The following is a 12,211-nucleotide window of genomic DNA, read 5'->3' as shown; positions in this document are numbered from 1 at the left end:
AGGAGGCAGGGGCAGGAGACTCGCTTGAGCCCAGGAGTTGGAGGTTGCTGTGAGCTGTGATGCCACAGCACTCTACCTAGGGGGACAGCTTGAGGGTCCGTCTCCAAAAAAAGGAAATATACTTAGCTGGGTGTCTGGCACACAGTGAGCCCATTCACTCAATGTTGGTCATCATCACCACTCAATTACACAACTCTGTCTTTAGGGTGAGTCTTCAAAATTTAAACTAAGGATTCCCAGCCCAAGAATCAAAACTCTTTCGCAACTAGATAAAAATTATAGCCCCAAAGCTAACAGAGTTCAGACCTCCGTGGACTCTTCTTGCTCGTTTATGACCAGGAAGGCATCCTCTGCAGCCTGCCGCTTGACATCTGCTATGGTTTGCTCCATTCGAGCTCGCTCAGTTGCAATCACTTCAAAGGCTTTCTGTTCTGCCTCAGCGACGGCCTTCTGGACTTCTGACATGGCCTGAATTTTCACCTTATTCACAGCTTCTTCTAGAAGAAAGTGACAGTAAAATCAACTGGCCAAGAAATCTCTTCCCTCCCACTCCACAGCAGCATTTCTAAGAAGCAATAGAGTTGAAACAACTCTTTACTAACAATGCACAAGGAAGACCACGTGATACCTACATTCACTTGAACAGAATGTTCTAGTTAGGTGTTGGCTGGATATGTAGACGGAGGTGGGCAACAAGCTAGGGCTGGGTATATCTGGGTGACTACACACAGTCGCACTCTCGTAACTGCTTGTGATCAAGGATAAAGGTGGTTCATGTGTATCATATATTGCAGTGTAAGAAACCAGAGTTCCAAGTAGAGTGGTCAGCTATTCAAGGAGCAAGGGAGAGTCAAGAAAATGTGTTGGCTTGAGATGGGAGGTAGAAATGAGTTTTTGGAAAGTCTTGCATGCCAAGCTAATGAATTTGGCCTTTCTCCCCCCTAAAAGAAATGCAAACTTCATTAAGGGTCCTATGCAAGAAGAAATTGAAAGAAACTGAAGGCTTGGCGCCTGTGGCTCAAGTGGCTAAGGCTCCAGCCACATACACCTAAGGTGGCAGGTTCGAATGCAGCCTAGGCTGCCAAACAACAATGACAGCTGCCAAAAAATAGCCGGGCGTTGTGGTGGGCGCCTGTGGTCCCAGCTACTTGGGAGGTGGAGGTAGGAGATTCACTTGAGCCCAGGATTTGGAGGTTGCTATGAGCTGTGATGCCACGGCACTCTACCCCGGGGGACAGATTGAGGCTCTTTCTCCAAAAAAAAAAAAAAAAAAAAGAAAGAAACTGAAGACAAAAGATAGCTACTGGGAGTAATCACAGTCACTAGTGTTTGTTTGCTTTTTTTTGAAACAGGGTCTTGCTCTGTCCTAGGCTAGAGTGCAGTGGTGTCTTCATAGCTCACTGCAACCTCAAACTCCTAAGCTCAAGCAACTCTTCTGCCTTAGCCTCCTAACTCCCAAGTAGCTAGAGTCATAGGCACACACCACATTTGGCTAATTTTTCTAGCTTTGTGCGGTTGTAGTATTGTACATAGCCAATGAGGTTTATCTAAGCATGATTATTGCTAATTTTTCTATTTTTGTAGAGATGGGGTCTTGCTCTTGCTCAGGATAGACTCAAACTCCTGGCCTCAAGTAATCCTGCCACTTTGGCCTCCCTACAGCTAGAATTACAGGTGTGAGCCTATGTGCCCAAATTCAATAGTTTTAGGGAGATCTTACACACATGCTAATCTAATCTTTTCCTCCACTTTACAATTATCTTCGTTTTCCACAATTCTATTCCACTTCTTATTATAATATACATTTTCCTATTTTCAACTGCAACAATTTTTCCAAGTTCCAAATTGTTTTTAATGGTATAATAATACAGTAGAAACTCCACAGGTGACCTCCTGCTTTAAGTTAACCTACTTTTCGTACAGTGAACATGCATCATATATCGTTATAGGAAACCTAGTTCCTTATGTTGACCACCTCCACATACTGAACAGTTTGCTGGAGTCCCCTAGGTAGTCAACTTACTGGGGTCTGTTCTACTGTATTTTGTTATGGTATCAAACTATAAATTAACATAATCACTCATAGATATTTGTGCATTTTCCAGGTCGCCTTTCCCTTGCTCCCAGAATATACCTTAAAACTGTATCTTTAGGACGGTGCCTGTGGCTCAAGGAGTAGGGTGCCAGGCCCATATGCCGGAGGTGGCAGGTTCAAAACCCAGCCCTGGCCCAAAATTGCAAAAACAAACAAACAAACAAAACAAAAAACTGTATCTTTACAGATACTTTGCTTCTTTTATTTTTTAATTTTTTGGCCAGGCCTAGGTTTGAACTTGCCACCTCCAGCATATGGGGCTAGTGCCCTACTCCTTTGAGCCACAGGCACCACCTGATACTTTGCTTCTTTTAACATGTTTTGTTTATGTCTGGACGATTCAAAAGCATTAAAAAAAAAAAAAAAAAAGGAATGATTCCCAGAATATGCAGGCGCTAACTCTTGGTAATAAACAATTTCTTACATAAACCTTTGATGAATTACAGTAGAACCTCCATAGTTGATCACCTCCCTAAGTTGATCTAATTTTCATAGACCAGACATGTACCACATATACTAAAGTCTAATTCCTATGTTGACCACCTCCATATGTTATAGTCCTTTGGGTGGTCAACTTACAGAAGTTCTACTGTATTTAGTGACATCTAAAATGGTCAAAACTGATTATTAAATTAGGGGCTAATTTATCAGGGATATTTAATCTTGAACTTTCCTGATTGCTACCGAGGAAAAACATCTTACAATATGTTTATTTGTGTATCTCACAGCATAATGTGTTCTTATCTTCTATTTGTTTACTTTATTGTTTTGATGCTCCTGAAAGAGTCTTTATGAATATAGTTATTAAATTTTTACAGAAAAAAATTATTTTAGGAATAAAACCAAAAAATATTGGACTTAAATAAAAAATCACTAGGAAGGGAATGCAAGTAGGTAAAGTCTTATTACTTGGATAAGCCTAACATGAGTCATGTGAGGTTAGTTTCACACTCTATCTTAACAGAATAGGCAGTCCTCACCCTCCTTTATTCTTATAGAAAGAGGCCTACCATGAACAGTCTTGACTGAGCTAGTTAACAGTGAAGGTGAAAGGAAGAGCAGAGGAATTGCAAAGCTATGCCAAGAGCAGATTGACAGCAGTGTGAACAGTCTGTGTAGATGCTAGCAAGGAGATCAGATGAAATAAACTCAGCCACAGGATCAGAATCAGGGCATGAAAGGGACTAGAGGGAGCCATTCCAAACTCCTGACCTGCAAAACAGCACAACAGGCAGTCTAGGAGACATGTGGGACAAGCTGGAGGGGGGAGAGGCAGGAACCTAGAGCTCTATGAGGAATAAGTTACTAGATAACCAAAGGACCAAGTTACCAATCTTTCCCCGAATTATGTGCTCCCTGCTCACACAAATTAGTGGGTACATGCAACCTGGGAGCAGTCAAACACATACCCGTTTTTTTCCAAAACTCCACAGGTACGTATCCTGTACCTGGCCTACTGCTGAATTCCCTCTGAGAATCTGCAGAACAAAGAGAAAGGAGTATAGAGTCAAAAGCTGTCTATGATCAACAGTTTTATTTTTATGAAACAAATTTTCTAAGATTTCTCATTCATCACTCACACTCAAACATCTATGTTTATTTAGCATAAAAATAAATTCTGGGATAGGCATGGCAGCTGACGCATATAATCCCAGCATTTTGGGAGGCTTCAATGTTCCCAGTAAGGCAGGAGGATCATCTGAGCCCAGGAGTTTGAGGATGCAGTTAGCTGTGAATGCATCACTATACTACATGCCCTAGGTTAACAGAGTAAGACCTTGTCTCTAAAAATAAAAAAATATTTTAAAATTTTCTGATAAGGACTAAAAACCGGATTAAAATAGTACACCTAATTTTTAGTTTTAAAACAGGCTCATGTAACCCAGCTCATGCTTATAATCCTAGCACTCACTCTAGGAGGCCAAGGTGGGTACATTGCTTGAGCTTAGGAGTTCGAGACCAGCCTGAACAAGAATGAGACCTAATTGCTAGTAGAAATAGAAAACTTATCAGGCATTTATGGTGGGCGCCTGCAATCCCAGCTACCTGGGAGGCTGAGGCAGGAGGATTGCTTAAACCCAGGAGCTTGAGGCTGCTGTGAACTGGATTGACACCATGGTACTGGAGCCTGGGCAGCAGAGTGGCATGCCTAAACAAGCAAAAAGCAATCCCACACTAACATCAAATATTAATAGTATTTCAAGGTAGTGAGATTAAAACTGATCTTCACTTTTTTTTTCTGTTCTTCTTACCTAATTTTTCCCTTTCTAAACCTATATACTGGCATCATCCTGGTTTACTGCAACCTCAAACTCCTGGGTTCCAGATATCCTCCTGCCTCAGCCTCATGAGTAGCTAGTATTATAGGTGCAAGCCACCACATCTAACTACTTTTTCTATTTTTTGTAGAAAGGGGGTCTTGCTCTTGCTCAAACTGGTCTCAAAACTCCTGAGCCTCAGAGAGTGCTAGAATTACAAGTGAAAGTCACTGCACCTGGACTTTTAAGGTACTTCTTAAAATATAAATATATAAATATAAGCACATAGATGTTTACGTGTCTGTGTGTTATATCTAATTTACCTGTACCCATCGTGCATAAGTCTCTGGCACTGCTCTGTAGATAAGTCAGGGAATACAACTTTTGTTTCTTGGCAATTCTGAATCCCTATATGTGATTTAAGGCAGTTTTCTTTAAAGTTTCTTTTTTTTTTTTTTTTTGAGACAGAGCCTCCAGCTGTCCCCCTGGGTAGAGTGTCGTGGCATTACAGCTCACAGCAACCTCCAACTCCTGGGCTCAAGCGAGTCTCCTGCCTCCGCCTCCCAAGTAGCTGGGACCACAGGCGCCCGCCACAACGCCCGGCTATTTTTTGGTTGCAGCCGTCATTGTTGTTTGGCGGGTCCGGGCTGGGGATTCGAACCTGCCACCTTAGGTGTACGTGGCTGGCGCCTTAGCCGGTTGAGCTATAGGCGCCTAGCCCCCTTTAAAGTTTCTTAAGGAGCCAAACTAAACTAAGAACAAAAAGTAAGTAAAACAGTACATTTCAAAACATATCCCAAAGAGGCGGTAATTTAATGTTGTTAGTACCTGGGAAATACTTTCTTCAAGCTTTAAAAAATGTTTCCAATCTACACGTAAAATTTACCATTTTAAAGTGTACAATTCAGTGACATTTAGTATATTTGCAAGAGTGTACAACCATAACCACTACCTAACTTCAAAAAAAAAAATATATATGTATTTTTGTAGAGACAGAGTCTCATTTTATCGCCCTTGGTAGAGTGCCATGGTGTTACAGCTCATAGCAACCTCCAGTTCCTGGGCTTAGGTGATTCTCTTGCCTCAGCCTCCTGAGTAGCTGGGGCTTCAAAATATTTTTATCACCCCCCCAAAAGGAATCCCTTACAGACTAGTAAGTGTACAATTTTGACAGTATTAGTGGTTTCTAGGGGACTGGGCTCTCTAGGAAGTGCCATTACCATTGCTGATAAAAAGGAAAGAAACTGAAGGGCACTCTTTGAAACAGATTAGGTTCCAGATTCATGTGGCCATTTGTCAAACACTCAGAAACTATAGGGAAAAATCTAGGGCTCGAATAGCCAAAGGAACACAAGCGAAAGAAAACAGAGTGGATCATTTTCAAATGAGTCTCATATAAAAAAAAAAAAAAACAACTAGTGGGGAAAAGGGTCCCCACAGAGCAATCAGCCAGTGTTAAATAACAGATAAAACAGTTTGCTTGTGGGGAACATGGGGAACCCATGACCAACCAAGAAAAAGCCACTTTACTTCAGTCATCAGTATGACCATGGTCATATCCCTTTGCCATCTACCCCACTGTCAGCATTTTATTTCCCAGATAGAAATAAAAGGTGAGATGCACTTGACCCTAAAGGATCATCCCAGTATGGTCTGGAAATGTTCCCTGGAAGCTGGGAACATTTTCATTATATTTCCAGAAGCCAGAGTAACTGGCTGTCAAAGTGTTGGGATTACAGGTATGAGCCACCGCACCCGGCTTACTTTCATATGGTTCTGTATTGTTTGACCTTTTTACAATGTAATTAATTTTTTAATAATTCCATTTAAAATAATATCCAAGGAAATGAAGTGAATCTAATGTTACCAGTTATTAAAGCACATTCTAAAATTATAATAATAAAAAAGTGTAATATTATATTGGGAAGCAATATAACATAATTGCTAAAAGTGTGTGCTGGTTCTGGAATCAGAATGCTGCATGCCCAATCCTAACATACGAGCTGTATGGCCAGTTTGGCCATGTTTTTAATTTATTTAAGCCTTGGTTGTGCCTTCTGTTAAAAAATATAATAGAAGTCCCTGTATCTTAATAGGTAGTTGTGAGAAGCAAACAAGACATCAGGTGGTACCCATAGCTCAGGGAATAGGGCGCCGGCCACATACAACAAGGTAGGCAGCTTCAAACCCAGCCGGGGCCAGCTAAAACGACAATTACAACAAAAAAATAGCCAGGCAAGGCTCTGCACCTGTAGCACAGTGGTTACGGTGCCAGCCATATACACTGAAGGTGGTGAACCTAGCCCAGGCCAACTAAAAAAAAAAAAAAAAAAAAAAACTGCAAAAAAATAGCCGGGCGTTGTGGCGGGGACCTATAGTTCAAACTACTTGGGAGACTGAGGCAAGAGAATTGCTTAAACCCAAGAGTCTGAGGTTGCTGTGAGCTGTGAAACCATAGCACTCTACTGAGGGTGACATAGTGTGACTCTGTTTTAAAAACAAAAAAAGACCAAGTGCAGTGGCTCTTGCCTGTAATCCCAGCACTCTGGGAGGCAAAGGCGGGTAGATTGCTTGAGCTCAGGAGTTCGAGACCAGCCTGAGCAAAAGTGAGACCCCATTTCTACTAAAAAAAAATAGAAAAACTGAGGCAAGAGGATCCCCTGAGCCCAAGTTGGAGGTTGCTATGAGCTATGATGCTATGGCACTCTACTCAGGGCAACAGTTGAGACTCTGTCTCAACAAACAAATAAACAAACAAAAAAACCCCTAAGACATCACATGTAAAAGGTTAGCATTGGCTAGAACACAGTAAGCACCCATATATGGCTATTATGAAAAGTGATAACTAATAAAGTCAGATCAGGAAAGGAAGCAGAAGCACTTAATAGAATGTCGTATATGATAATTATGTCCTTTTAACAGATAAAGGATGGTTTCCTTAACTGGTGGTGAAAAAACTTTGACTTTTGTATATCTCAAACTTTTTTAATGACCCATATATTTATCATCCAAATTGTTCTCAGTTTTAAGAATAAGGGAGGTAGTAGTAATAATTATGACAAGATACAGGTGTAAACTAAAACTGTCCCAAGGAGATCAGAACACATGGTCACCCTAGCTAAACTCTCGAGCAAAGGCTGAGAAAGATGAATAGTGGTATTCATTGCACAGCTGGCTCATGACAACATTCACTCTGTACCCTATGCTTTTTCACCTGCACACCTGCTTTAATGGAAGATGTGTGATTTGGATGGTGAATTTTAGGAAAGTTTCTGCAAGTTGTTGTAAGGAATATTTTGCAAAGGTTTAGGTGGTGAAGATGACTAAACATTAGCTTTGTCTGTTTTTGAAGGTTTTGTGAAAGGAATTACTATAGGTATTTCTTTGATGTCTTGGTGTGCTAGATAGGCCACATAACAGTGCTAAACTCTGGGTGACTCAAGAGCTACTGCTATGGGTAGGGTGGGGGAGCAGAATTTCTTAACTACCAAAGTTTAGACATACTATAGCAATTCTGGCTTTGCCTCAGTTTTTTTGGGTAGTCTTTCTGAAACTAACAGCTGTCTTCTATGTGGAACATGCTAGGTCTGTCATAAGAAATTTATTCTCCCTGGTGAACATTTGGGAACTTAGAGTAGGTGGGCGGGGAAGAAGTCAGATCACAGATGGCCTGTCAATCAGCTGAGCCTGTGATAGGGCATCTCTTCAGTTAGCGGGTGAATGTGATGGAACATTTTTTTAGAAATAACTGTAGCTTCCTGGATGTATTCTAGATTGAGGAAAGAGCTGCTCATGTCTCTGCTGCTTCAGGCTGGGAAAAGGCAAGATGGTACAACTCAGTTTGGCAAAGTAAAAGCTTTTGTAGGAGGCCACCAGGCTATAGTTGGTAAGTGCTACTTTCCTTGATGAGGAATTGGGGAAAAGGGAAAGGAAGGCGATGTGAACACTTTTAGGGCTACTACGAGGAATGAAAGTGATGACGCCAGAGTACGTAGTACATTCAGTCAGGCTGAATTTAACAAACACTCTTTGGTCATCATCTAGCACATGAATATGTAGTAAGAGTTCGAGAAGAACGAATTCATTTTCTCATTCTTCAAGAGGGAGAATTGACATTTCTTCAACATGACTGGTACTGAGTATTTCACATATTTTTCCATTTACTCTCCATAATCACTTGAGTCTCTTATACTCCATAATTTAGCACAATTCCCTTTAAAGTAAAATAGAAAAGGGCTTCCTGACCATACTAGGTGGAGACCTAAGGCCGATGTTTATTCTACGTTCCCTTCAGATCCCTCTTACCATTGCTGAGAGAATCTGCAGTCCCAGGGCTGTGCTGTCTAGAGACCAACTCCGTCCCCGTTTTTCTCATCTCTGTGGTTTCATTACATCGTCTTTTCCAGTAGTTGAGTTCTTCGCGATCAGATTCCTGACAACGCCGCAGAACTGCCATGGAGCGTCGTGTTTTCTCTACCATTTCCATAATGCAATTCAGGGCCTGAGCCAGACAGGAAGTGGGGGAGAGATGAGATAGAAAATTCAAACAACAAACATTAAAAATCAAGGACAGGCAAACACAATATAAAAAATTAAAGTTTAAGCCTTAATTTTATGTTTAGAAGCCTTATTATAGCTTCTTTGGAAAATATACATATATATACACACAGTTATTCATTTCTTTAAAATAAGGCTTTTTTGATTTTTCAAAGTTGATGCAATAACATGGTCCTTTAAATTACAGTAAATCTCTGTCTAAATATACCAAGTCATCTGATAAAGCTAGAGGTTTTTTTATTTTTATTTTTTGAGACAGAGCTGTCACCCTGGGTAGAGTGCGGTGGCATCACAGCTCACAGCAACCTCCAAATCCTGGGCTTAAGTGATTCTCCTGCCTCCACTTCCCTAGTAGCTGGGACTACAGTGCCCACCACAATGCCTGGCTAATTTTTGGTTGCAGCTGCCATTGTTGTTTGGCAGGCCTGGGCTGGATTTGAACCTGCCAGCTCAGGTGTATGTGGCTGGTGCCTTAGCAGCTTGAGCCACAGGCGCCGAGCCAAAGCTAGAGATTTTTATGAGAACTCAGTCAGAGAAATAAAGACCAAGGACAACTGTTATTCAAGAAGGAAAAGCTACTGCATGTAAATTTCAAATAGGCACTACATCTTATTTTGCCTTTATAGTGGGAAGGGAAACTCATTCTTCAACAGGAAAGAGAATTCAGGTTTCTATTCTGTACCAGTGTACTAATTCTCATTTGTACTTGGAAGAGCTCTATTTATTTAACATATCCTGTGATAAGCACTTTATATATTATTATAGCTCTCCTGTGATTTTAAGTAATGCAGCATTATATATATATTTTTAAAGATACAAAAAATTAAGGCTAAAAGAAGTGAAGTAGGAGCCTGGCCGAGTGGCTCAACTCCTGTAATCCCAGCACTCTGCGAGGCCGAGGCGGGTGGATTGCCTGAGCTTAGGAGTTTGAGACCAGCCAGAGTGAGACTCCATCTCTAAAACTAGCCGTGTAGCTTGGCACCTGTGGCTGAAGCAGCTAAGGTGCCAGCCACATACACCTGAGCTGGCAGATTCGAATCCAGCCCGGGCCTGCCAAACAACAATGATGGCTGCAACCAAAACATAGCCGGGCTTTGTGGTGGGGGTCTATAGTCCCAGCTACTTGGGAGGCAGAAGAGGCAGGAGAATTGCTTGAGCCCAGGATTTGGAGGTTGCTGTGAGCTGTGATGCTACAACACTCTAGGGTGACAGATTGAGGCTCTGTCTCATAAATAAATTAAATTAATTAAATTAAACTAGCCAGGAGTTGGGATGGAGATCTATAGTCCCAGTTAATAGGGAGGCTGAGGCAAAAGAACTGCTTAAGCCCACAAGTTTCAGGTTGCTGTGAGCTGTGATGCCATGGCACTCTACCGAAGGTGACAAAGTAAGACTGTGTCACAAAACAAAACAGAGGTGAAGTAACTTGCCCAGCTCATGAAAGGAAGCAGCAAAGCTGGGCCTTAAACTCATAAATCTCTGAGAGTTTTTATTTATTTTTTAGTGACAAGGCCTTGCTATGTTACCCCAGGCTAGCTTCTAGGCTCAAGCAATCCTCCTTCCTTGAACTTCTGAGTAGCTGGAACTATAGGCACCAGCCACCACACCCAGCTACAAAGCGCCCAGTTTGTAACCATTATACCCAGCTTTGCTTAGTTTATTACCTGAAGTGATTATCTCACCACAAAGATTTGTAAGTGACTCTATAGCTTTCTAGCTAAGAGAGTAGCAGATAAACCAGCTTTTATTAAAAGCAAAGAATGTGGGCAGTGTCTGTGGCTCAAAGGAGTAGGGCGCTGGTCCCATGTACCGGAGGCAGTGGGTTCAAACCCAGCTCCGGCCAAAAAAAAAAAAAAAAAGCAAAGAACGTCATGTATTATTATATTAACTTCAAGCACATATGCTCCATTAACTACTGATAGTATTAAGAACCAAAAGTAATAAAGAAGTAGGGTGCCTATAATCCCAGCTACTCAGGAGGCTGAGGCAAGAGTATCACCTAAGCCCAGGAGTTGGAAGTTGCTATGATCTGTGATGCCAGAACATTCTACTGAGGGCAATAAAGTGAGACTCTGTCTCTAAAAAACAAAACAAACCTCCCCCCCCCAAATCCCCCCAAACCAAAAGTAATAAAGAATTAGGGAAATCACACACTATAAGGTTCTTACATGGTCAAGATGTTTCCATTCATCAGCCCACTCCCTTTCTGTCAAACGGTGGTCTACCAACTCATCTTGATAGCTTCCATTTAGACCTATTACAAATTAGACATTAAATTTGAAGATAATGGGAAATAGTACAAAATTTTACCTAGTAAATATACACACATTCATAACAACTTTGAACATGCTAAGGCAATGATTTTATGAGGTATGGGTACCACAAAATGATATATACCCCCCAAAAATCACTATTCAGATTATATAAGAACTCAAACAAATCAACTATGAAAGATAAATAGCCCAAAAGAAAGAAAGGGAAAAGAAATAAAAAGGTATCTCATAGATAAAAAACCTGGCGGTACCCCATAGCTCAGTGGGTAGGGTGCTGGCCACATACACTGAAGCTGGTGGGTTCAAACCCTGCCCAGGCCAGCTAAAACAACAACAGCAACAAAAAAAAATAGCCAGGTGTTGTGGCATGTGCCTGTAATCCCAGATACTTGGGAGGCTGAGGCAAGAGACTCGCTTAAGCCTAAGAGTTTGAGGTTGCTGTGAGCTGTGATATCATGGCACTCTACCCAGGGCAACAGCCTGAGACTCTGTCTCAGTAAAAAAAAATGAACCATATATCTATGATCCAAAAACATCTAAAAAGATACTCTAACTTAGCAGTCAGGCAATGCATAAAAACTTCAATGAGACAGCATTTCACATTTAATATGTCACACAAAAAAGTAAAACATTAGATTATACTAAGTGTTGGCAAGGATGTGGCACAATGCAAATGCTTAACCACTGAAACTAGAGTGTATACTGGTACAACTACTTGGAAATACCTTAGCATTACCAATTTTTTTTTTTTTTTTTTTTGGCATGGTATGATATATTGACTGTGTGAATCAAGAGTATATGTATGCTGAATTTAGAGTTGTCAACTATTTTTAAAAACTCATGTCACATACAACAACACTGCACATAGTGTTTAAATTAATAAAACAACACATCTGTTATCAGTCTGAATGTACAGGTATTATATTCATAGTGATTCTGCATCAGTGCAAGAATCTGCTTCTCGGCTCGGCGCCTGTGGCTCAAGCGGCTAAAGCGCCAGCCACATACACCTAAGGTGGCGGGTTCGA

The 12,211-nt window shown here is 41.1% G+C and overlaps 1 protein-coding gene across 2 annotated transcripts in view; it reads right to left on the bottom strand.

The window, feature by feature from the left end:
- Window positions 1–12,211, bottom strand: part of CBFA2T2 (CBFA2/RUNX1 translocation partner 2) — a 160,780-nt gene that overhangs the window by 9,234 nt on the left and 139,335 nt on the right. The window contains exons 7-10 of one of the 2 annotated variants that reach the window (XM_023512207.1): window positions 11,079–11,164; window positions 8,659–8,854; window positions 3,505–3,573; window positions 307–497 (exon numbers count right to left, since the gene is read on the bottom strand). In XM_023512207.1, coding sequence (XP_023367975.1) covers window positions 307–497; window positions 3,505–3,573; window positions 8,659–8,854; window positions 11,079–11,164 — 542 coding nt within the window. The remainder of the gene's footprint in view (window positions 1–306; window positions 498–3,504; window positions 3,574–8,658; window positions 8,855–11,078; window positions 11,165–12,211) is intronic. The other variant, XM_023512208.1, reaches the window with a different exon arrangement.

Source organism: Otolemur garnettii, unplaced genomic scaffold (genome assembly GCF_000181295.1).
Source record: "Otolemur garnettii isolate 467f Iridium unplaced genomic scaffold, OtoGar3 scaffold00025, whole genome shotgun sequence".
In the NCBI taxonomy this organism is placed as follows: Eukaryota; Metazoa; Chordata; class Mammalia; order Primates; family Galagidae; genus Otolemur; species Otolemur garnettii.
Note: the sequence above shows the minus strand (reverse complement) of the source record. Positions and strands in the feature narration are given on the sequence as shown.